The sequence below is a fragment of the Lacerta agilis genome, chromosome 6, assembly GCF_009819535.1.
Source record: "Lacerta agilis isolate rLacAgi1 chromosome 6, rLacAgi1.pri, whole genome shotgun sequence".
In the NCBI taxonomy this organism is placed as follows: Eukaryota; Metazoa; Chordata; class Lepidosauria; order Squamata; family Lacertidae; genus Lacerta; species Lacerta agilis.
In genome coordinates, this window is record NC_046317.1 from 20,103,702 (window position 1) to 20,130,292 (window position 26,591).

Here is a 26,591-nt window from a genome sequence, read left to right on the forward strand (position 1 = left end):
TTCGGGGTGTGGCCACTGTCCCGTTCTGACAGCTTCTAGGAGTCACAGGTGAAAGGTGAGTGTAGGGTGGGGAGCAAAGGTGGACAAACGACCCCAGAAAGTGTGTGACATGCCCCCCCCGAGGTAGTACACCTCCCCTAACACCCTGTACACCCTGTGCTAAATATATATAACAAACTTGCAGAAGCCCATGTTTCCATGTACCTGGGCTTCTGCAAGTTGGACCTTATGAGCAGCGCTATTTTTCTAGAAAAAGAGGTGCCGGAACTCACCATGACTTGTTCTCTTAGAATGGCAATGGCGCCCACCTGAGAGGTGCCAGAACTGAGTTCCAGCTCAAAAAAAAGCCCTGCTTACGAGTCAAGAGTATGAGCTTCACGTGACATCATCATAACTAAGGTAAGCTGGATGCCACATCCCATGATGTCAGAAACCAGACTAAAGGGTATTGCTCTGAGGAAGAATGGTGGGAGCCCCCATCTCCCTCTGCTCAAGGGCCTAATCCTGAAGCTCCTCTGGAGCAGGAGGATAGTATCGACCTAGAGCAATGGTTTGCGGAAGGACACAGTTCGGGAACTGACAGTTGGGCTGAGCTGGGCCTGGGAGAAGAGCAACCAAGCGGAGAGGAACAGGAAGAGAGAGAGCTGGTTGAATCTCCCTCACTAGAAAGTATGCATCCCATGAGCCCGAGAGCCAGGGTAGCCTCTCAGAAGGCTCAGTGGGGGAGGGACCACGTGATGAGGAAACGAGAAGACAGAAGTAACTAGAGGGGAGTGGAAGGAATGACAATGGCGCCCACCTGTACAATGAGAATGGATGCTGAATATTTGTGCTGTGGTCAATAAACCTCTCTGTTGCTGCAAAAGACTGCTTTCACTTTGTGCTGTTATCTACAGCGAGGGGGAAGGTAAGCCTCGCCTGACACATACAGTAAGTAGAGTATTACTGTAGAGTGTAGATGTCCTCCTCCCTGTTAAGAGGGGGAGGTTGCCTCTGTGCTGCACAAGCAGAACTCTTGGAGGCAAGATGACTTACTTGCCAACCCTGCAGAATGAGAAAAGCTGGGTGTGTGGTCACTGTGTACAAAACCTATTATCTCTCCATCACTTGCCATCCTGCGCTGCAATCGCTCAGGTGATACCAGATCATTGTTTCCAAGGCCAACTTGGCTTTCTGTCATTTTTATCCTTATATTCAGCTTGTGCTCTGCTGGCTCCAAAACCAGTTTCATTGAAAGTGCTTTGAGGCATGTCCAGCAAGTGTCACTATGTCTTAATTTTAAGACATGACTGTCAAGAGGTGTGGTTTGGGAACACAAGGAAGCCCAAGCAAATAATGTTGTATTGCACAAGTTTATGTTAAATTACAGCACGGATCAATAGCTGTTGTTTTGATACAGTCATCCAGTTGCTTCTTATAAAGATGTGGATTATTAATATAGGGGTATGAATGCATTGGTAAGATTACAAAGCTAACTGAAAGAACCCAGTTTGACTTCCTAGTAAGAACTGGCCAATTGTAACTGACCCTGCCATTAAACCAATTTTTAACACAGCGCTGCTCCTGCTTTTTGTTTTGGATAGTTTTCAGTGAGAATGTGAGACCTACATCAGCAAAAAATGCTCATTCAGATTTCGAACAGGCTCAACCTTTGGACCTCTAAGATGTAGATAACTTCAGCAGTATGGGTCACTGTTCACTCCCAATGCATTATTACCTCACTATGGAAGAAAAGAAGAGGAAGTCCAGCCACGTAATGTTGGGTGGGCGCCACTACCAAGAAGGCCTCTGCTTGGTTCCTTGTGACCTCACTTCTCGCAGTGAGGGAACCGCCAGAAGGCTCTCAGAGCTGGACCTCAGTGTCTGGCCTGAATTATGGGGGTGAAGATGCTCCTTCAGGTATACTGCTGCAGAGGTGACAGATTCAGAGACTGGAATGTGAATCCCTAACGTTCCTGCAACAGCAACAACCCTCTATCCTGTGGGCTGCCCTACATTTGCTGTATTAAGAAGGATGGCTTAATGATGATGATGATGATGATGATATTTTCATTATTTGTACCCCACCCATCTGACTGGATGCTGCAGCCACTCTGCCCAGCTTCCAACAAATATAATAAAACATCAAACATTGGAAACTTCCCTATACATTATCCTGCTGATCCTAGTATTGCCCAGCTCTGGATGCTGGAACCAGTAACTCCAAGATCCCCACACTCTCAACCTGTATCAGGTTGTCAGAGACGTTTTCCTGCTTTGCAGTTGGTTGGGCCAGATGACTCCCTTCCACCTCTACAATACTTCGATTCTCTCTGCTACCTTAATTTGAATATTGCTGTTCTCATCCCTCTAAATAGTACCGATTTTCTGTATTCCAAATATCAAAAGTCCCAGTACATCTAAGGAAATGAAAGAAATGGCAAGAAAATAAGGTACTTATTTTCATATGAGAGGTTTTGCAGGGACAGCAGAGGGAGAAATAATAACACTGTGAGCTCGTATAAAGTTCTCTACTGAGAAGAGCTCCTTCTGTCAGGGGATTATAACAGATTGCTAATTATCTGTATTTAACACATGAATGCCAGCAATTACTACTTCCTTGGCCTGAAGGATGTGAGGTTGCCAGCAAGCTATGCGATGAGGCAAGGATAACTGCTACAAACAATAGTGAATACCTATAATCATTATTGTGTTAGCTTTTTAATGGCCATGGATGGGAGGCAAATTATGAAAGGGGTCTCCTGTCTTACCAACAGAGGAAGAGAAGTGATACACAGGGTAGGAATGTGTTCATCCTATTTAAGGGTTTGTCCACAGTGGTGGCCATTTCCCCACACATCAAGGAAATCTAGAGATTAGCAGATCAAGTTGCCTTATATACTGTGGGATAGCTCAGACAGTAGAGCATGAGACTCTGAATCTCAGGGTCATGGGTACAAGCCCCACGTTGGGCAAAAAGATTCCTGTATTGCAGGTGGGTTGGACTAAATCACCTTCATGGTTCCTTCCAACTCTACAATTCTGTGATTCTATATTATCAGAGCACTGGCCCACCAGGGCCCAGTGTGCTGATTTTTAGTAGTCCTCCAAGGATTGGGGGTGGGGATAGGGATGGGGACGATTTTTTCCCAGCCCTATACAACATGAACTATTGCTGTGGAAAGAAGAGATGGAAAGTTCACGTTATTTCCCCCTCTCTCCTCCATAGCAACTTGGGTGAGATCAAGGGGAAAGACTCCAGTTGTCCCACCTGCCCTTACAGCCTTGACTGGGCTGGCCCTACTATTAGGCAGAGTGCAGCAATGGATGTGCTTGGTGGGGGAACTGGGTAACAAGAATAGCTCCAACCACTGCCCCCAAGCACCTTGAACTCATAAGCGCTATGCCTCCTAAACTAGGTTGTTGGTCTCAAGTGTAACAGAAGACCCTATCCTTTCAGTGCTGAAGTTCTGATTCAACAGCTGATTGGGTTGCAATCTGTATGTGGACCTGGAAGCGCTCCTTCTTATCCTTTGCATCAGACACCAAACGTCTTGGGCGGCAACTCTCCAAATCCTGAAGAGTTATAACCAAGCTACCTGAGCTTCTCTGAACTGTTTGTGTAGGGAAGTTGTATGAAAACAGAAGACCTGCTTGCATTTGCAAGAGAGAATGCCACTTGTCGCTCAGTGAGACTTTTATTTCAACAGATGCAAAAAGAATTGTATTTCATCATATAAAATCTGAACAATACAAAAGGAATATTTTAAAATCAGCATATGAATAATAATACAAAAGTTGATCATAACATATATGCTGGTGTTTTGCTTTGCATTATTACAGACGTAAGAATTAACATGCTGGACCAGGCCACAGTCCACATAGCCAAATGGACTGTTCCCATTGGGGCTGCCAACAACGCAGGGGGGAAATGGAGCTCTCCTCCCCTCTTTCTGGCCACTGTTGCCAAGTGAAAAGAGGAGATTAGCATGGGTAGCTCAATCAGTTAGAGTGTGGTGCTGATAACTCCAAGGTCGCATGTTCAATCCCCGTATGGGACAGTTGCACATTCCTGCATTGCAGGGGGTTGGACTGGATGATCCTCAGGGTGCCTTCCATCTCTACAATTTTATGGTTCTATGTATTCAGGGAACAGGTGGGAGGAACGAGGCTAAACAGCAAGTGCTGTCTTGTGGAGGAAGACCACAAAATTCCTCTTGGACATTGTTGAGGATTGCAGATTGAAGGCAAATAACAGAATGCAGGCATGTGGAGGCAAAAAAAGAAGTCATCTCTTCTGTGGAGTGAGAAAGCAGCAAGGAAGAGGATGAAGAACAGAGAACGAGGCTCATGTAAGGGGCAGCCAGCCAGTATCGCATTTAGACAGCAGAGCCAAATGGATTCTAAATTCATAAATCTGTGCTTCGACAGCTATCATGATTATTGTGTTACATGTGAAACATCTATTGCTAATGGTTTTAGAACACTGGCACTGAGTTGTAAAATGTGACAAAACATTTGCAGCTTGGGACGACCCAAGGTCTTGCCAATAGTTGCTGGACTAGATCAGTAATTTAAGGACAGCAAAACCATGGGGGGCATATTAAGAGAGCAATGTGATTAATTTGGGGATTGTCATAATTAAATGTATGCCGTGCTCCAATAATTGTTCACTGATGAAAGAGCTCCCTAGCACGACTCATGTCAAAAAATGTGACCACAGATTGTGCTCTTCCTCTGAAATGAATGGAGCAGTCTGCAGAGGCGAGAGATCTGTGTTTATCTCCACGCAGCTGACCACACAGGCACTGCAGTCTTAATCAGACATGCATTCCAAGATAGCCAGTAGGGTTTACTTGCAAATAAAATGTTTGCAGGGTTGCAGCCTCCGCGTGGTAGAAAGATTGTGTTGATGATCGTACTTGTATTTGTCAAGTTAAAGGGAGTACTAATGAAGCCTCTGTAGTACCGGTACTTAGAATTTGTCTGAGAGTGAAATTGCAAATCCAGCCTTAAATTTAAAGTAACAGAATAACTGATTAAGATGGCATCACAAAAGAAGGGGGAGTGTTTCTCTTGCCATGGCTTGAAAAAGAAACCCTGCCAATATCCAAATGTTGATCAGGTAGGTACATCAAACATGGTCAGGACTACAGATGCATTCCATGTCAACACACTCATGCGCTTGCATCTGCCATATTTGGCTTCATTTGTAAATTAGTTTCCCTTAGAATCATTATCAGACAACTTTCATGATCAGTGTTGATGCCTTTCAACAAGTAGTCGGTACATCCAGGTAGACAATTGCACAGAGGAGGTTGAAAATTTCTGTCTGGGTAGGAAAAGAGCAGAAGCCATTTTCATTCTTCCTCCAAACAGGAAACCGGCTTTAGGAACCTCCAATACCTGTAAGCAGAGCTATTAAAAATGCCAGGTTGCCACACAGATACATCAGCAGCAGTATCACTTCACTTTTCACCTAGAAAGGAAACAAAATTAAAAACAATGAAAATTCTTAGAAGCTGTTTTTCTTAACAGTTATAAATTTTTGAATTTTATTTCCGCAGTTTGTACGCAGCTTAATCACAGTCGCCTCTACATGATATACAGTCTGAGATCTTCCATGAGAAAGATCTGTTCACTATATTCCTTTTGAACGGCTCATCAGTGTTCATAAAAAACGAGAGAAGGCCTAAGAACTGTGGCCTGGCAAGTTTGTCGACACCATCCGGCTGCTTTGCCCCCTTCCTGAAGCAACTTAGCTTTTTCAGGCTTCCTCCAGACTCTTTTTTTTTGGGGGGGGTATTATTCTGCAAAATGCCATTGATGCAATAATACTATGCAATAATACTGCATTAGTGGTGGATATATACTGGACTGTCCACATGCCATTCTTCATCATTAGATTTTCTGTGATGCTGCCCCAATGTTGTTTGATTATTGCTGTCCAGAAGGGCACTCCTGTGCTACAGCACAACAAAAGCAGGCCAAATAAATAAATAAATAAATAAATAAATACCATAATATTTGTGATTGCAAGGTTTCAACAGGAAGTTACAGGATGCGCACTGATTGGAAACAAAGTAGTATAACTGCCCCCAAACTTTTGCAGGTGCACATATAAGCACTCCAATAGTCTCATGAGCACAAATAATAATGCATGCATAATAAAAATAATGCCTGGAGGGTTCCTTAAAGGGGGGAGGACCGGGACCCCACACATATAGTTAGCTAGCAACATTTTCAAAATTGTTTGGTTTTCCCAATAACCTTCTGTTTTAGAGCTTCCACTCAAGAAGAAATCTAACAAAACAAAACACTGATAAAATGACTGCAAGAACAAAAAGATTACCTTGGTGTTTGAATCTTCATGCATTTCTGTAAAATACAAAGCAAAACAAAAAAACAGGAATGTTATTAATTCCTACTTGCGTGCTTTGTTAAGAAAAGCTTTTTATACGTAGATCCGAATCAAGCTTTACCTTTCTTTTTCAACCACAGAGTTACATCCATCAGGATAGCTGCTAAGACTTCCCAGGCCACGAAGCCTCCCATTGTTTTAACCATCCATTGGCTAGGAGAGCTGCTGAGCATTTGCAGTCCCAGAAATATGGCGGCAACTAAAGAAGGAAGAGGCGAGGCGTAAGATGACTGACCTTTTCATGATCCGGTGCTTCCAAATGGAAACTTAACGCCACAAACAGGTTGCTATCCTATCACGAAATAGTCATTAGCAACAGGGTTGGGCCATTGTTGTTGTTTTTTTAACATCAATTTTTCCTCGCAAAGATAAAATCTGAATCAAATTGGGGGGGATTTAGGGGCGGCATATTGGCGTCCCTGACATTGTGTGAACATTGTTGCATGGATGAGGAACACCGATACCACAGTATCTGGAAGCACCTACAAACGCATGTGGGAAAAATAGCCTGTTGGAGACACACTGGCTGGTTATTTTTAATAATAATAAAAAACTAGACATAATATTCAATACATTTAGTCCCACAGCTACAGGGCACAAATGGTACAGGAGATGTTTTATCACCACCCCTACCGGGTTCATAAAGTGTCCCTGAAATCCTGCCTCCTTGAATTTTTATATTTTGGGTAGCGTTCAGCTAACACCTTGCACATGTGGAATGACTTCCGCTTGCACAATGGGAATGTTTCCACCTCTCTCTGTGCATGCCCTGCACCCTCCCCAAATCTGCTCTGTGGGGCTTGGGAGAAAACTCCAGAACAAAATTAGGAGGCACATTCAAAGGAAAGGGCACAAGCCTTGTACAAGCAAAAGGTCTTCTACACAGGCAAAGAGTGAATTGAATACTGCCCTATAAACATACATTGGGTTTTTTTTACCACTTAAAACTCCCAGGCCTTTCCATAGGTAAAGGTAAAGGGACCCCTGACCATCAGGTCCAGTCGTGTCCGACTCTGGGGTTGCAGCGCTCATCTCGCTCTATAGGCCGAGGGAGCCGGCGTTTGTCCGCAGACAGCTTCCGGGTCATGTGGCTAGCATGACAAAGCCGCTTCTGGCGAACCAGAGCAGCGCACGGAAACGCCGTTTACCTTCCCGCTGGAGCGGTCCCTATTTATTTACTTGCACTTTGACGTGCTTTCGAACTGCTAGGTGGGCAGGAGCTGGGACCAAGCAACGGGAGCTCACCCCATGGCAGGGATTCGAACCGCCGACCTTCTGATCAGCAAGCCCTAGGCTCTGTGGTTTAACCCACAGCGCCACCTGGGTCCCCCAGGCCTTTCCATAGTCCGGAGATTACTCCCCAGTCTACAGAATTTGCAGGACTCCCAGAAAATAAAAAGTAAAAATACAGTTATACCATTATCTACGTAATATGGGTATATGTCCTGTGTGACTTTTGCAAACGTTAACCTGGAGGCCTTGCAACAGAAATGGCCCACTTGTACTTAGGTAGGTTTCTCTGGACAATGCAAAGCTAGAACCTTTCTTGTTCAAAACAAAAACAGAGATTCCCTGCAGCCTGATTTTGAACAGACGTGTTTAGAGCTAAGTCATGCCGAGTTTTGCTTATGTATATTACCTGCTATTGTTTTCCAGGTATCTACCTATTGCTGGAGTTTCTCAGTATGTGTCCTTAGGACCAGGGTGTTAACATTCCACTGCAGCTGCCGGCCTAATTTTATTAGGGTGGGTGGCATCTCATTCTGTGCCGCATCATCTTAGCCTTGCGCATTTCTAGACTGCCTTACGCAGTGGGAATCGAGCATCCTACTTGTTAAGTTACAACAGAAGCACCCATCCACTTACCTGCCAAAACTTTGATGACTAATGCGTTTAGCATGTGAAACCAATTAAAAATAAACCTCCTGTTGGTGCAATGCAAAACACTGTTAGATATCTTTGCTCTCCCAAGGAGTAAACATTAGCTGGTTGCATCATGCCTACTCTGTCCATTGCATTCTCCTCGTGGCGGAGCAGACTTTGAGAGGGCGGTTCCACTAAATAGGAGGTGGAGAACTCATCTAGCACACCTATGGCTGCCATTGGGGGAAATGGTGCACAGCCATGCTGCTGCTAGCCTATTGAAACATGTTCAGAGGGCATGTGCCACCGACTACAAATTGCTGGGGTGCAACAGCAGGAGAATGCTGGTGTGCCTTCAAGTCCTGCTTGAGTGCTTCCTATAAAGTATCTGATTGGTCTCTGCATGAAACACAATGATGAATGAGATGGCTCTTTATTCTGCTCCAGCAGGCCTCTTTTTTATGCACACCAATGTATTCAATTCACATTCCAGATTTGTTTTCTGTAAGTCCACTGCAGCAGAGCAAAGCATTGTCTTTCCCAAATGCAATAGGGGTTGGTTTGTTTTTACCGTGAGCCAGAAAACAACAAGGCACTGGATGTCGTCAACAACAGCGGGCCTAGCTAAAAGGCTTGAGTTTCACAGCAGTGATTCTGACAATGCTGTCAGAGGGGGGCAGAATTACAGCCGCTTAAAGTACGTCTCACAGGGACAGCGTAAGGGAGAGAGCATGCAATACACCTACCTACTAGTCCCCATCCCCCAACATACATATGCATAGACACAAAGAGCTATCACGTGGCTGGAGAACCTGTGGCCCTGTAGACACCCAACTGCCATCATCCCTAACCACTGGCCGTGCTGACCGGGGCTGAAGGAAATTGGAGCCCAAGAACTTCTGGAGGGTCGCAAAGATTCTCCAACTCAGATTCACCTTCCACATTGGATGCCAAAAAGATCTTGCAAGCTGGCCACCATCCATCCATGCTACTCCTGCACACTATAAATCCATTGCTACTCCTGCACACTATAAATGCTGCAGCACAGTGGGCAAAATACAGAGCTATGGAATCAGGAACTCATTGTTATCTATTTCTAGAGGTGCCAAGGCTGAGCCCTGCCTTCAGCCCCATTAGCTTTGCCTAATTCCAGGTATTGTTGTGAACTGGTTTTGGTTGTAATAAATACCAAGGTGAAAGATAGATAGATAGATAGATAGATATTAAAACATGATCCAAAAAGAACTCCCTTAAGAGAATCAAGTCTTTTTGTCTTAAGACAGTCTTAAAAATAATCTTTCCCATTTAAGCTTTCTAGGTGTGAGCTTTCGTGTGTATACACACTTACTTCTTCAGATACTCTGAAGCAGAGGTCGCTTCAACCTTATAATTATTGATGACTGTTAATGATGGCAGTTGTTTCCACAGGGAAGGGCAAGGGATTTTTAAAGGGGTAGATGACCAAAATTAGCTTTAGCATGTATAACGGGACATGAATCCAGACCATGGTTTTTAGTTTGGTAATGAGTTGTAACTGCTCTTTCAAGTGTATTTCTAAAATTATTTCTCAATAAGACAGCTACTTTAAGATCTTGTATAGAATGTCCTGGGGGGGTTGAAGTGTTCTCCTATTGGTTTCTCTGCTTTATGGCTCCTGATGTCAGATTTATGTCCATTTATCCTTTGGCGTAAGGGTTGTCCTGTTTGTCCAATATAGAGAGCTGAAGGGCACTGTTGGCATTTGATGGTTTTGGTTGCTCAGGGGCTATGCAGGTAGCTCACAAAACAGGCCGGAACACCACTAAAAGGTGCCAGAACTCAGTTCCAGTGAGTTCTGATTGGAAAAAAAGCCCTGGCTATGAGAAATAAACCATGCACCAAAGGATTCATTATCTAAATACAAATAAATGGCTAAAAGTAACACTTGTCTGTATTTACAATTTTGCTCAGCACAATTAAAAATCAAGAAAACCCTATAATTTCAGTGCTTCTGAGATGATAATGGGAAAGTGTAGCTTCTGTGAACCTCCCTGAGATCTTATGAGGAATATATTTTTACTCTGAAGTAGCTAGCATCCAACTGTAACTGTGCCGAGTTACCGATTGTGGTATTGCAGCTCAGAGCCAAATCAGCTTTTTGAGGAAGGCTGTTCTGCCCACTTAGCGTATAATGCTCCTGCAATTCAAGGAAGCATTTTTAATTTTTTTTACCTCATTAATTACATTTGATGTTACTGACCGGTTATCTTGAAGAGATGGTCGGAAAAAAGCTACGGCTGGTTGAATCAAAGAGAGAATCATGACAATGCATCCAATAACAGCATGAGCTCCTGCACTCTGTCAGAGAGAAAAGGGTATGAGTCCTATTTACGCTACGGAAACGCTACGGAAGCCACCTCTCCTTTAGAAAAGGCTGCATCTTAATTCTTGTTGTAGGAAATCCTTGTTCGCATACAATGTCCTTGCAAAGGGACCTTGGGGCAGCAAAGAACATTGTATAACGGAAAAGGTACAGTAGCTGCCGCCCATAGGTAGAAGTGGTCAGTCAGCTATTTCTATTTACAGTCATTCAGGAAGGTTTGACATCTCTTAACATGCCACCATTTCCGAAAAAACGAAAAGAAAAAAAAACTACTGCATGGACATCAGACGGAATAGACTTGTCAATCAATGCAAGCATAAAACAACAAAAACTGTGCCTTCGCTCATACTGTACTTAATTGCAGACTAAGGAAACCAAGTCAGGGGACAGGGGAATTAGGAGATGAAATGTTGATGCAGAAGCACATTTTGGTCCAGTGGTCGTATTTCTTATTAATTAAATGTATTTAAATAATCCAATGTATAATATTTCAGCAGATTCTTAAAATAAATAAAAAACCACCACTTGAATGAATGGCATAAAATGCATAACTGCAGGGTTTGCTATCTAGGTATTAGGTCTAATATACAGTACGGTACATCTATTCTGGGCAAATTTAAACTGCAATCACAAAACACACAATTACAATTCAGAAAACATGCTTGCTTCTGAGTAACGATGCAGAGGATTGTGCTGAAAAAAATCCAACACTTCCCGCACCCTCAAGATGCCATCTAGGTTCCTGCTGCTAACTCAGATGTGTGTTGCATGTGTTGTTGGTTTTGGCTATAGGCTGCTGGCAGACTGCTTTGGAGAGGGGTAGCAAATTGGTCCCTGCTCTTTCATCAGCCTCCTTCATCACCCTTCATCGAAGTAAGTTGTTCAGCAGGGATCTAGGAGCTGTAGAAATCAAGGAAAGCTAAACTTACCTCACTCCACCCATTTGCTGCCACAAAGATTAATATGAAAGCGATTGCCGTTGCCACGATAGTTAGCAACATCATCAAAAAGTGGATCTGAAAGGGGGGAAATGTGCTTAAATTAGATTACAAACCAGCCATTATATAGAATGGATATGTTTCTCAATAGCCTTGGTTCCTTCTTTAAAATAGCCAATTCACTTTCACCATCTGCAGGCAGAACAGGGTAAGACTCAAAAGTCTGAGGGCTTATCCACACCTCCATTTGCTCTGCCTCTTTTCTCTGGAGAAACAGTACCTTTAGCGCAGAATCAGAACAAATGGCGGTGGTTGGATTGTGGTTACTGCTGCTGCTGCTGCTGCTGCTGCATTGAACTCAGAAAAAACCCCTGAAAATGTGCACACACTTCTATTATAATCTGCGCAATCCCCAAAGCTTGAACGTGATTTCGCCAACTGAAACTACTCTAGTCCCCTGTTCGTAGGGGCCAACCTAACAGTCCTCTCTACCCAACCACGGATCTATTAACGTGCGTACCTGAAACCAAGCATCTTTACCCAAGAGAGGTTTTTTGATGGATTTCTTCAAGTACCTGGCAAATATCATTCCCACACTGCCTGTGGTCATCCAAGCGATCAACATGAGGGCTCCTTAGAACAGAAGCAAAGAAAACACATAGAGACAAAGAAAAACCAAATTATCAGTGGCCTGAGAAGGAGCAGCTCCACCGAATTTTCTTCAACCGCTCCCTACCAGAAAATTACAAGGTTTTCATTAAATGTTCAAGAGTGTTTGGGGTGGGGGTTCCCTTCCTCCATCCCAATCCCCTATCCTTTTGTGTTCTATCTTTTAGATTTTAATCATGAAGGCAGGGCCATCTTGTTATGTGATTGCTGTGAGTCACTCTGAAAGCTCTTTTCCATTGAAGAGGAGTTGTAGGTACCTCAGATAAATAAGTGTACAGTATGTTCTGTCACACAAACACATTGGTATGCCCATCATTCTTCTACGCCAAAGGAACGCAAGAAAAATAGTACGCATATTTACTAATCAAAATAAATATATGTTTGGCAAAACTCTAGGAGCTATTCTGGAAGATGTACACATTTCTCTAGTAAATTGACATGTACTTTATTTTGTTTTCACAGGCAACGTAGGGTACTGCACAACCCATGTTTATAAGGTAAAGCAGCTCTCAAATTACTCAGCAAGCAGCTTGATCCTTAGTAGGAAATGGAAAGAAGAAGGTGTCCCAGCTAAAGAAGACTGGCAAGTTAAATTAATGGAATATGCTGAAATAGCAAGATTGACATTGAAATTAAGAGGAAGAGACGACAGCGAGTTTAAAGAAGACTGAAAGGACTTTATTGCATATATACAGAAGCAAGGCACACAGGTTAATTACATTAGCAGGATTCTAGAAAAATTTGTAAGGAAATATGAATGGAAAATTTTAATGATTTTTAAAATTAAAATGGACATGCAGTATGATGATAAACAATGGAACCAGGGAAGGGACTAGGGGGAAGTCAACTTTTCTTTTTCCTTTATCTATTTCTTGCTTTTTTCTTTTCTTTTTTATGTCCGATTATGTGTATGTATTATTGATGCTATTGTTGATCTTATTTTTTTCTTTTCTTTGTTTCTTTGTTTCTTTTTCTGTTTTATATTTGGAAAATTAATAAAATATTAATGAAAAAAATCGTTAGTAGGAAGAAGCCTCCAAAAGACCAGTAGGCCACTGTGCCTAAAAAAAACAAAACTCATTAGCAAAGCAGTAATTTCTCCTTCTCTTGACAACAGCTGAAAGTGTTGTCCGTCTAAGGAAAACACCATGTCACAGAACCGGGCTCAACATCTCCTCTTCGTGGCTAAAGCCTACTGAGGAATCGGTGCTGAGGGAAGTGGGTTCCTGCGTAGGTTAATCTGGTCAGCACCTATAGTCCCAAACATAGATTGATAGATGACAGGGCTTGGGCTGGCAGGTCAGTGACTGTAAGGAGCAGGCAGTATCCTTGCACTGTCAACCAGGGGCAGTGTATTGTGGGAACTGGAGGCAAGGCTAAATTTAACGAGCAGGACCTGAGGCAGAGAGCAGGCAATCAGGAACAAATTAAGAACATGCTGGATCAGGCCAAGGGTCAATCTAGTCCAGTCCTGTTCCCACAAACCCTCAAGCGAGAGCACAAGAGCACTCTCCCCTACTATGGTTTCCAGTAACTGGTATTCAGTAGCATTGCTGCCTCCCACCAGGAAGGCAGAAGATAGCCATAATGGCTAGCGGCCACTGATAGCTGTATCCTCCATGAATTTGTCCAATGGTCTTTTAAAGGTTGGTGGCCATCGCTGGCTCCTGTGAGAGCCAGTCCACTGGATGTCCACAAGTCCTAGTGTTATGAGAAAGGGATAAAAAAATTCTCTATCAATTTTTTGCATGATTTTATATCACATCGCCTTTTCTCTAAATTGGTTTGGAGGGACTTGGTTGCTTTTCTGCTTGATACAATTAGTACTGTTATTGAGAATAAGAATTTTTTACTTGCTCTTCTGTCAAAAAAAAAAAAAGCTTCAAGACCAGCTTACACCAGATGAATCACTGAGACATTTTCCTCCACATCCACCATTACAAGTCAGCAGTGCTTTTTTGGGGGGGGGTGCAGGGGTAAGCATACTCCTAAACATTTTGTGAATCTAACGGTACAAGAAACTAAAAATTTCAACATTTTTAGTTTCTTTCTTCTTCTCTAGCACGGTGAATTGTCAGTTCCGTTGGTACCCCTGATGGCGGCCTCATTTCCTGTCACGGTGTTTCCTGAGTCTCAGACGGAAGTGAGCGTTTAATGTGTGAAGTAGGAGTTGGAGTCTAGCACAGTGATTGGTTAGTTTCGTTGTATTTACTGTATTTATTTTCCACTGATTTGAACTATAAAATGGTAGTTTTCTTGAGTCAAAATGAGAGTACCCCTAAACATTTTTTGGAAAAAAATGTTGGGAATGCGCTCGCCTGGACCGGCGACATCCAGGCCCCCTGAGCGACTCCCAAATGGCCCTCTCTGGCTGGCATTCCCCTTCAGTCCAGAGTGCCGATAATATGCGACCCTTCTCTCCTGAGAAGAGCACACACGTCTTCTAGCATCACTCAGCAAGAAGTAAGAGACATCTGTAGATCTAAACTACGTTTATTTACAGTCTACGTACAGAGAGTCCATTTCCACGTCTGTGTTCTCCAATCTCTGCCAGAACAATCCAACATACTGAGACACAGCAGAAGTGAAACCAAATTACAATAATACATACTCAGGCGGAAGAGATAAGACCAGTCTTCTGTTCCCACACTCTAACTTAGACACTCAAGTGATTTACACTAAACATAATAGTCCTGCTGAAGTAGCTAAGGATACTTAAAATCCTAACAAAAAAGCACTGCGAGTCAGAGACCACAAGGTATCGTAACAGAGACAGACCACCCAAACCTTTGCTGCTGCAAGATATCCAAAAGGAGGTTAATGTAATTTATTTATCGCTAACAGAGCTTGAGAGGAGGGACAAATAAAGACACAAAGCAACAAATCCATCCCCAGTAAACTGGGCTCACTTGTACAGAACCTATCTATAAGACCAAGACCCACCCAGAGCATCTCTCACAGGATTCCACCTGCAAGAGGTGGAATGGAAAGAAGAGACTTTGGGACTCCACTCTAAGGACAGTTACTTACCATGAGCTTTGATGATCAAGGGTGTAGAACTGGTGCCACCTACTGATGCAAAGCTTGAAATGTTCACCTTCTGATCAGTAATAAAGGGTGTCCTGGGATGCTTCCGTATCCTCCCTCCAAGTATTTTTGTTTTTTTAAAAAGAGGAAGAATAACCAGTTATTCCAGGGCCTCTTGCTATAAAATGAATTCCTGCTTGAACAAAGCTATTGGCAGAATTTAAAAATCAGCAGGTCTCTGTAATCAAGAGGTCTCAGGTATGCAAGAAGGTACTGTACAGGTAATGTTAAGGAAGATGACTGGGTCTTCCAAACTTAACACTTTATCATAGTAAGGTAGATAATACCGATAATGCAAAACAAGAATAAAATCTTGAGGAGGGGAACCGCATATGGGCACCTCAGCCCCAGATTACAGGTGCTAATATTTGCTTCACGAAGCTATGGCCTATTTCCAAAAAAGAATCTCCAAAGTCACACTTAGGGCAAGTGTGGAGTATGCTTCTGGCACCACCACACTCTCTGATGTATCCATTTCTAGATCTCAAAATGTTTATACTTTTCAGAGCTAGTAAACTCTGGGTAGTCTATAAATTTTGGTCTACGCATGATCAGATTTGTAAGAGAAGCACCGTGGACGAACTACGTAGGTACTGTTAACCAAAACTGTGTTTAAATCTTTAGTTATGAGAAGGCAAGATTATTTATGATTCAGAACGAATCATAAATTGTTCTTGTTTTTAAGATAGACTTTGTGTTTTTTAAACCCCCGACTTTGAACCCGACCATCACCTTAACCCTTCAATGAGGCAAGGTGAAGCCATCTGCTTCGGGTGGCAGATCTGTGCCCCTCCCCAACCGTGACACCACTGCCAGCTCCACCACCGTGCTGCTGCCCCTCCTCACCTGCTGCCCCCTAGTGGCCGACGCTGTGTCAGGGTGCCGTTGCAGTGGTGGGGTTGGCGATGGGAGCGCACATGTGACAACAGGGGCTGGGCCAGGGGCTGGGAGCAGCAACAGGGCATTGCTTGGCGTTTTGCCTTCAGCGGCAAAATGTCTCAGGCCAGCCCTGCCCTTAACACAGCATTGGTAGTTCAGTTTCAAGCCTTACTTCAGATTACCATTCCACATGTGGTTTTGCATCCTATCCTCAAGTCAGCAGTCCATGGCCACTGAGCATGCTGACCCTAGTGGGTTGTTTGCAGAGGAATCCCCACCCCTTGGCTTCTTTCTAAAAGTTTTCTGTTCTTCCACAAAACTTGGGGTTCCACCCAAGCTTGCTGGTAAGTCCTGTTTTCTTCATATTTGCACAGGTAGTGTTTTTTTTGGGGGGGGGGGGTATATGAGCAACAACACTCACAGTCTGAGGATTAGGCAAGAATCTAAGATCTCTTTGCATCTTATAGCATGTTTTGGTTGAAAACCATTAGCGTTCTAAGTATTTGCAGACGATTTTGGAGCGATAAAAGCCTTCCAGCTATTACAAGTAAAGGCATTTCCTACAATTAGGCTCTTTAAGCCTTGAGCTCCAGAATTCTGTACGCAGTTGCTCTTGTAAACACTGTCCCCCGTTTCCAGTTTCTACGTGGAACTCACCATCAGCGGACGATGGCCCAAAAGCCAGAAATATGTAGTACAAACTGTCAGTGCTTCTTGGCTGGGTTGATATGGGGTTTCTTGAAATGAAAGAACACCTGATAATTCCCTCGCTGAAGGATGTTGTCAGAACGTCCACGTTCCCCTAAACACACACACACACATATACAGCAAAGTTATCTGTCACAGTTGTTTTGACCATCTATATATAAACGTATAGAAATAAACACAGTCGTGATTAATAAACTGATAATAATCAAGTAAAATAATGTGATGCTATTATAATATCTCTGCCTTTTCACCTACATCTGTGTTTTTGTGTATCTGCCTTCTTCCTATAATAAAGAGCTAAAAAGGAACGAGTTTATACAAATCCTGAACATTGATCATTACTGCACCTCAACCCCCCCCTCCCTGAAAAGGAAACCTAGATTCTTTCCCATTCTTTGAAAAACCCACCACTACAACTCAGGAAGAAAAGGCACTATTCCCTTGTGCTTTTCCAGTTTGACTAGTTTGACTAGCATTTCCAGCATCAGACAAAAGGATCAAACTCTTGAGTGTTTCCAGCATAGGCTTCAAGCTTACTGACTTCCCGAAAGGGATGCTCGTCATCTAATCTTTGCCCTATTGAGCAGAGATCATATCATTTCAGCCAATGGGCCTTTAGATGTTGTCTGACTGCAAATCCCACTGCCTGCGGCCAATGTTCGCTGCCTGGCATTATGATGAATTTGTATTGTTTTATTGTCTGTGGATTATTATTATTTTTTGTACACCACATAGAAATACCAATTAAGTAAGTGGTGTAGAAATGCCTTAAATAAATAAGTACAACTTTTAAAATTATCCATGGCAGCTGGGGCTGAGGAGAGCTGCCGTCCAATAAGAAATCATGGTTTCCTACACCCCTGATAGTTTCACACCTATATCATACTTTAAAAAAACGGAGGCAGCAGAAGACATTTCCAGTACCAGAGGCCTTGGGCTGGGAGCAGTACGTCCAGTTGAAAAGGCGTGTTGAACCTCTATGCGATCTGTTGCATTCTTACCACAAATATAAACATCATCATCTCCCTGGGAAAAGATACACAACAGTCTCCTATTATTCAGAATGAGTGCACACTACCGGTATATTTGTTTATTCTAATGTTACTAGCCCATGGGAAATCTGCCAGTTTAACTAAGGGTACCTTACGTCCAGGTGTACCTGGTTTGAGTATGGGATGCATATTGCAGAAGAAAAGAAGAAGCCTTGACAACGAGTTTGCGGTCTCGAGTGGCGGTTTCAGGCCTTGGGCGAAATCCTTTAGTCATCTTCCTAAATGGGGTGGCGTGGGGCAGTGACTCCACACCCCCAGTGCGGCGGCGATAACAGGGTTCCCCGTTAAAGGGGTATTGGGGGGAGGCATTGGCCATACGCCGAGAGGTTGTCATTGCTCTCCCCCACCAGTGGCGGCAAAATGGTGGGCGGGCTATCTGCTTGAACATAGGTTCTCCAGAGCCAGCCCAATCCCCACACATTCTGGATAACCCTGACGTTTCCCAGATCCCCAGCTGGGGGGCTGGGAAGGATAGACGCCCAATGCCAGAGCCAAGGTCTCCCTACACCTGAATCTTAATAAAGTTGTGGCCAATTTTAATCCCATAGCACGTTGTCTTGTGTCATTATTCCGCTCAGGGGTTGCCTAGGGTTTGGGGGACTCTGCCTGTCTACGCAATGAATGGAGGTGGAGAAGGGGAGGGCAGGAGTGTGGTCTGATACCCTGGAAAGCCACTGCCATTCATCGTAGAGAAAACTAAGCAAGATGGACCAATGGTATGATGGTATTGGGCATCTTACTATGCTCCTACATTCATGCTTGCTCTGGGGTTCATAAATGCTCTATGCTTTGATAACCACAGGGACTGCTGACTTTCAGCGCCATATAATACAATACAAATAGTTTTTCTTACTTGTGTTTATTTTTAAGGGTTGCTTAATGTTGAGAGTTTTCAAAATAAAAAAGTGCTTTCAAAAACCTTGCATATCTGTATGCAGAATCAATGCAATGTGAAACACCGGTGAAATTCTATCGAAAACGACACAATTTTAACTTGTGCCTCTCTTATTACCTGTAGCTCAACAATACGTTTGTCATGTTTGCTGCACCTAGAGCTACATTTTTTAAAAAATAATAATAATAATTGTGACATGGCTGCAAGCACTGTACGTTAAAGTAATATAGTTAAACACTAAGCATCTTTAATTTTTTTAAAATAAAATAAAATCATTCAGTATCTCACCATTATCATGTCATCAGAAAAGCCAATGGCTACATATCCATCTGAAAGTCCACTCATTTCAAATTGGAAAGCATTGCTCCCTAATGCTGCGGATGACATGAAGTAACAGTTTGGGTTGCTTGGGCTGCAGCCTGCAGGGTTACTGAAACAGAACTTGTGTTTGCCACACCCTTCCTCTGTGGAGATCTGCAAGGAAGAGTAGATGCCATCAACCATCAGCAATAAACATGGCTGTTACTTATTTTCTAAAATATTAATTCCACCTCTAAGATAAGACTATGTTTTCCTGTTTAAAAGTACATGCTAAATAAATGGAATCCTGTTTGCATGTCTGTTCAGGGGTACCTGTAAGTCCCAGGTAAGTCGATAGATTCATTGCAACTGTAATGAACACATTACCCACCAGGCCAGGCCTCCTTGCATTTGTTTTTAGCATGCTTTTGATACGCAATCCTTGTGTCATTTCCACTGGAGGGATTCTCAGAGTTTGCCAAACCTTTACAGCACAATTCCATACGTTACCTTGGAAGCAAGCCTGGGTTTCGGACACAATGATTGTCCTCTCCAAAAGAAACATATTCAGGTTACTCTTCTGACATGGAAGAAATGGGCTTGGATGAAGCGGGAAAACAATTCGCGTTAAAACAAAATGCAAAGATCAGACACTTACTGTTGTGGAGGAAAAGGTCTGTGAAAGAAAGAAAAATGATTACATTAAAAATGGTTAAGGAAAAAGAATTTACTTCTCAGCTTATCCGTCAAAAATCCTGGGATTGAAGAGGAGATTGTGAGCTATCCATATTGTTTTAATTGTTTTAACCTGCCCTACCAGGAAATATATGTCAGGGGAGCGTGTGTGGCACTTGTTACTCCATACAGTATGTCTGCATCGTATGTATACCCATTGCAGGTATTTGGCCTTCAGAGATGTGGGTTACAGTCAATGTATTTTTCAGGCCAAAAAAAGGTTGGTCTCCCTTTGTGCTTATGGGTGTGGTTCCGTCCCCCCAATAGTTTTCAGCAATAGAATGTTTAAACTATTGACATGACCTGGTAGTCCTTACACCAAAAAAAAAAAGTTCTCTAAGAATAGTTTAAATTAAATGCACAGTATTATTATTACATGCTTGTAAAACATGGCGGTGGCCAGTAAATCAGATTAAAACTTACTGGAACAAGTGGTGAACTGGAAGACACGAGAACTTGACTTTGAACTTGAGTCCAGAATACTGAAAAATTAAGGAGCGCTGTTGCTCTGAAAATGGTGGAATACACAGAATGTGAATAATTTTAGAAAGCATAGACCAGGTACAGCCAACCAATTCTTCCAGATTACACTACTGTATTCCCTTTTTTTCAAATATAAAATTTGATTGATTATACAGCCTGGAATTTGTGAATTTAACAGCTTCGGTCTACATTGTTAATACCAACACCACCCACCCTTTACCCAGCGTGAGTTATAACAACTTAAAATTCAGAATCAAAAACAGTTAAAACAGATTAAAGTCATGGGAATTACGCCTGCTGCTTATTGTTTTGTTTTTTTTTTTTAATATTTTTATTAAACAACAAAAGACAAAATATACAATAGTTTCAAAGCACACATAAAGAAAAAGATACAGCCCACACATAATTTGATGGTATTTAAAAAGAAAAACTAATCTTAAAAGGGGGTTCAGAAGACAAACGGAAAAAGGTTATAAAGAAAGTAGAGAGAGGGGAAGGAGGAAAGAGAAATTGGGAAAAGAACAAAAGGAAGAAAAAGAGAAAAGAGAGAAGAAAAGTAGAAAGTCTAGATTGAGATTACTATTTACAACATTGTTACAATACAATTACATACACTTGACTTCCGTTTGCACTCTTTGTTTCTTTATCTTAACCCTTTTTCTCACACAGGTCTTGTTACATCCAACTTGATCTTCTATTACTTTCTAATAATATATTGATATTCAATACGTATATATAGATTTCACCTTTCTATTGCCAGAAAATTTTGATGTTGTTGTACTGGTTTAAATAGTCAATAAAGCCTTCCCATTCCTTTTGTGTCTTTTGATTGAATTGACCTCTCATTCTTCCCGTCATTACCGCTAACTGCATATATTCTATCATTAAAGCTTGCCAATCATATATTGTGGGATTATTTTCGTTCTTCCAATTTCTTGCTAAGAGAATTCTGGCCGCTGTAAGGGCATACATTGTTAACGTTCTTTTCTCTGATTTAATTTCTGGAGGTAGTATTCCCAAGAGGAAGGTTTCTGGTTTCTTCTTAATAGAGATTTTCAAAAGTTTTTTTAATTCATTATGAACCTTTCCCCAATATTCCTTAATTATATCACATTCCCACCACATGTGGAAGTACGTTCCCATGCCACTTTTGCATTTCCAACACAAGGGTGACTGGTTTTTAAACATTTTAGATAGTTTAATTGGGCTATAGTGCCACCTATATATCATTTTCATGACATTTTCCCTTAAGTTGATACAAGCTGTGAATCTCATGTCTTCCTTCCACAGCCTCTCCCATTGTGTCATGAAAATATTGTGCCCAATATCTTGGGCCCACTTTATCATGGCACTTTTTACCAGTTCTTCTTTGGTCTCCCACTCTAGTATCAGATCATACATTTTGGAGATATATTTCCCTTTGGATTGAATTAGCTGCGTCTCGAATTTGGATGTTTCGTTGGCTATCCCCTCCTTTCTATCTATCTTAAACCTTTCATTCAACTGGAAGTATTGTAACCATCCTGTCAGCTGGTTGCTTATCTCTTTGTATTCCCTTAATACAATATTTCCATTTTCCTCTTTTATTAGTGTCCTGTATCTTGCCCATTTGCCCTGCATATTCTTTCTCTTGGCCGTGATTATTTCAATTGGCGATGTCCATAGTGGGATTTTGGGTTCCAACATCCATCTGTATTTTGTCCAGGTTTTAAACAAAGACTTTCTTATGATGTGATTTAAAAATCCTTTATGGGCATTTACCTTCCCATACAACAGGTAGGAGTGCCACCCGAAGCGGTTATCAAACCCCTCCAATTCTAGTATTTCAGAGTTCTCCAGATTTATCCATTCCTTTAGCCATGTTAAGGCGGCAGCTGCATGGTATATCTCTAATTCTGGGAGAGCAAAACCACCTCTCTCTTTTTTATCTATAAGGATCTGGTGTTTTATTCTTGGTTTTCTTCCACTCCAGATGAATTTGGATATATCTCTCCTCCATAATTTAAAACAATCCATTCCTCCTAATATAGGGATGGTTTGAAATAAGTAACACATCTTAGGTAGAATGTTCATTTTTACCACAGCTATCCTCCCTGTTAACGAGAGGTACAGCTTATTCCATATTTCCATATTGGTTTTTATTTCATTCCATGCCTTGATGTAATTATCCTGATATAGATTGATGCATTTTGGTGTGATCCACACGCCCAGATATTTAACCTTATTTTTAATTTCCAGACCAGTTAGTGATTGTAATTTTTTGGCTTCTTCTATTCCCATATTTTTAATTAAAAGGTTTGTTTTTTTCTCATTCAACTTAAATCCAGCTAGCTTCCCAAAGATATTAATCGTTTCCAATGCTGCTGGAATGCTCTCTTGAGGTTCTTCTGTAGAAATTATTATATCATCCGCGAATGCCCGGATTTTATGAGACGTTGCACCTATTTTAATTCCTCTAATTTTTTCATTATTTCTGATTAAATTTAGAAGAGTTTCCAGCACCAATATAAATAATAATGGGGAGAGGGGACATCCCTGTCTCGTGCCTTTCTCAATTACAATTTTTTCTGTGATGTTTCCATTGACTATTAGGCTTGCACTTTGTTTGCTATAAATTGCTCCAATCCCTCTCTCAAACTCTTCTCCTAATTTCATTAATTTTATTTGTTTCTTCATGAATTCCCATGAGATGTTGTCGAACGCTTTTTCCGCGTCGATCAACATTAGGGCTGCTGGTTTATTGTGATTAAACTCCAGGTATTCTAGGATATTAATGATGTTTCTGGTATTATTTTGGATGTATCTTCCCGGCAGAAAACCCGCTTGATTATAATGTATTGTATCTTTCAAAACCTCTTTTAATCTATTTGCCAATATTATTGTAAAAAGTTTATAATCACTATTCAACAGCGATATTGGCCTATAGTTTGTCATCTGTTCTGGGTCTCCACCTTGTTTTGGAATTAATGTTATGAATCCTTCTGTCCACGAATTCGGTACATCCCCTTTTTCTATAACCTCATTAAATAGTTCTTTTAATTGTTTGCATATTGTATCTTCTATCTTTTTATAGAATTCAGCTGGTAGTCCGTCAGGGCCTGGTGTTTTCCCTGTTTTGGATTTCTTTATTGCATATTTAATATCCATTATTGTTATCGGGGCGTTCAGTGTTTTTATTTTATCTTCTGTAATAGTTGGTAATTGGTGAGTGGCTAGAAATTGTTCCATATCTTCTATATTTTGTTCTCCTTTTTTATACAGGTTTCCATAATACTTTACAAAACTTTGGATTATTAAATTAGGATCATCAATATAATTTCCTTCAGTTTTTAATCTTGTAATTAACCTCTCATTTTGTTTTCTCTTCAGCTGCCACGCTAAGAATTTGCTTGGTTTATTAGCAAATTCAAAGCAGCGTTGTTTCATTGCTTTTAAATTCCATTCTAGTTCTTGATCTATTATGTTGGAATATTCAATTTTTAATAATCTAATTTCTTGTTTCAATTTCTCATTCCTCTGATCCTTATTCAATTCTTTCTCCTTCTTTTTTAATTCCTCTGTTATTTTATTCTTTTTCTCCTCTTTCTTTTTCCTATTTATAATATTTTGTTGAATGAAATAGCCTCTCATGACTGATTTTCCTGCATCCCAGGTTGTCTGTCTATTAACCTCTTTGTTCCAATTATGTTCAAAATATTCCACCATTACTTTTTTGGCCCCGATTACAACGTTCTCATCGTTCAGTAAGGTGGTATTTAATCTCCACCTTCTTCTTTCTTGCTGGATTCTTCCCTTTAATATCAACAAAACTGGGTTGTGGTCTGATATAGTTCTAGTTAGGATCTCTGTTTTTCCTATCCTTGCAGTTAATTCTTTTGTCGTCCAAATAGCATCAATCCTACCAGCCGAATTGTTTGGTTCTGAGAAGAATGTAAAGTCCTTTTCAGACCTATGCTTGAATCTCCATACATCCACCAAATCCATAGTTTTAACCAATTCAAAAAAGCTCCGTGGTAGTTTCCCCTCTTTTTTCCCTTTTTTACTTGATGATCTGTCTATCTCTGGATCGATTACTCCATTAAAGTCACCCATGAGTATCATTCTCTTTCCAACGTACTCCAACATTTTCCCCTCCAGTTCTCTAAAGAATTCTGCCTTTCCTTCATTAGGAGCATATATTCCAATTACAATTATTTCCTCTCCCTGACTTTTGATTTTGATTATTAGTATCCTGCCAATCTCATCTTTGTATAGTAGCTCCGGTTCCAAATTTGGCTTAATATACATTACCACCCCCCTCTTTTTGACATTGTCCGATGCCACGAAAGTTGATCCCAGTTTTGGATTTATCAGAATTCTCCTATGGTCTTTTTTTACATGCGTTTCTTGCAGACATGTGATGTCTAATTTTTTCCTTACCAGTATATGTTCGATCCTGTTTCTTTTTTTCTTTTCATTTAATCCATTAACATTCCACGATAAGATGGACAAGCTCATTCTTTATTTGTATGTGTTCAATAATTATAGATTGCAGCAATGTAAAGTAGGGGATGGGGGGGATGGAAGGAGAAAAAAAAAAGGAAGAAAAGGGAGGGGAAGATGGGGAGGGGAAAAAAAGGGGGGAGGGAAGGGGGGAGGGAGAAAAAAAAAAGAGGGGGGAGGGGGGAGGGAGAAGAGGGAAATTGAGGCAGGGGAAGGTGTTTAGAGGTGTTTAAAAATATCAATAAATGTTAGCAGTTAAAATGGACTGCAATTTTAAAGTTAGCTGCAGGTTACACTTGTAACACTGAAAAGATTTGGGAGTTTGAATTAAGGTTTTTTACTCGCTCTCAATTTCATTTTCCGGAGCCACAGATTCACCTTCTATTCCTGGTCCTTTTCCTCCTAACGGTTTCCAGTATTTCCTCCAGAATATTTTGGCATCTTCACGTGTTTCTATTCTCCTCCTTTTCCCTTTAAATGTAAAAGAAATTCCCTGTGGGAACTCCCATTTAAAGAGAATTGAATTTGCCTTAAGCGCTTTGGTTAAAAATTGGAAATTGTCTCTTTTTTTCAGTAGACGTGGTGGAATTTCTTTCAGTATGATTATTTCTTGTTCCTCAATTTTTAATTTTTTCTTTCCTTGTGTTTGTAGTATTAAGTTTTTCATTTTGTTTGTAGTAAGCGTTATCAGACAATCTCCAGGCCAATTGTTTGATTTAGCTTTTTTGGAGTTTACTCTAAATGCACTTTCTATGTTTTGTGTTATTTCCTCCTCTTCCATGTTGAGCCAGATTGCTAATTCTTTAGTAATTTTCATTTGTACATTTTCCTCCACATTTTCTGGTATCCCCCTCATTCTCAGAATTCTCTCTTTTGATTGCATCTGGAGAATCGACATTGCGTCCCATGTGGCTTCCTGAGTTATTTTGAATTCCTCATTTTCCTTTCTTATTCTTTCACATTCCCTTCTATTGTCCTTAGCTTCTTTTGATAATTTTTTATTTACTTCCTCTAGGTTTTGGACTTTAATTTGGAGTTCTTTTATTGTCTTTATTATTTCCTCATTTCCCCCTTCTACTGTTTTTATTTTTTGGTTTAACTCCACAATTGATTTGGAGTTTTCCTCTATTTTCCCTCCCATATTGTCCAATTTTTCATTAATGTCTCTCACTTTCCCAGTCAATTCTGTCTTTAATTCATTGAACTCCTTTTTCATATCTCCAATATCACTTTTTAAACTCCAAATTAAGTCCTTCAAATCCATTTCCGGGTCTACACCAGAGTTCCTCCTTACCTGTTGGGTAAGTGAGGTAAGTGGGTTATTTTTCTTGGTAGTGGCCATAATCCCCAAACCTTTTTTTTTCCTTTCCTTTTTTTGTCACTGCTCCTTAAAGCCTTCCGCTCCCTTAAATCTCCCAGATCTCTTGTTAGCAGAGACCCCCCTAATCAAATCCAATTCAGGAACATCCACTTCCAAATCCGATTCAAAAACATCCACTACAAACAATAATCATTAACATTAATAAACAATTCGGTTTGTTTCCCTTCCAACCACCTTCAGTTTATAACCTTCCTTCAGCTGAATCTTTTACATCAGATATTCTTTCACTGCAGTTTTTCCCCACTGTCAATCATCAGCATCTATATTCTTTTATTGTATTCCTTCTCTCTCTCTCTTTTTTTTGTTTGCTTTACCTTCCCCTTTTGTCCTTTTTGAGTATTTCACCTTTGGGTTCTT

At 41.2% G+C, this 26,591-nt stretch overlaps 1 protein-coding gene across 1 annotated transcript; it reads right to left on the reverse strand.

Moving 5' to 3' along the window:
• Window positions 1-4,088: 4,088 nt before the first annotated feature.
• On the reverse strand, window positions 4,089-26,195 carry LOC117047868 (putative ferric-chelate reductase 1). The gene is made up of 14 exons (XM_033151096.1): window positions 25,195-26,195; window positions 20,312-20,396; window positions 19,812-19,829; window positions 19,142-19,327; window positions 17,831-17,932; window positions 16,856-17,000; window positions 15,263-15,376; window positions 12,084-12,196; window positions 11,555-11,641; window positions 10,503-10,600; window positions 8,267-8,325; window positions 6,462-6,599; window positions 6,332-6,357; window positions 4,089-5,458 (listed from the first exon to the last, which is right to left on the reverse strand). The coding sequence occupies exons 1-14, from the start codon at window positions 26,193-26,195 to the stop codon at window positions 5,369-5,371; spliced, it is 2,262 nt and encodes a 753-aa protein (XP_033006987.1). The 3' UTR covers window positions 4,089-5,368.
• Between the last annotated feature and the right edge of the window lie 396 nt (window positions 26,196-26,591).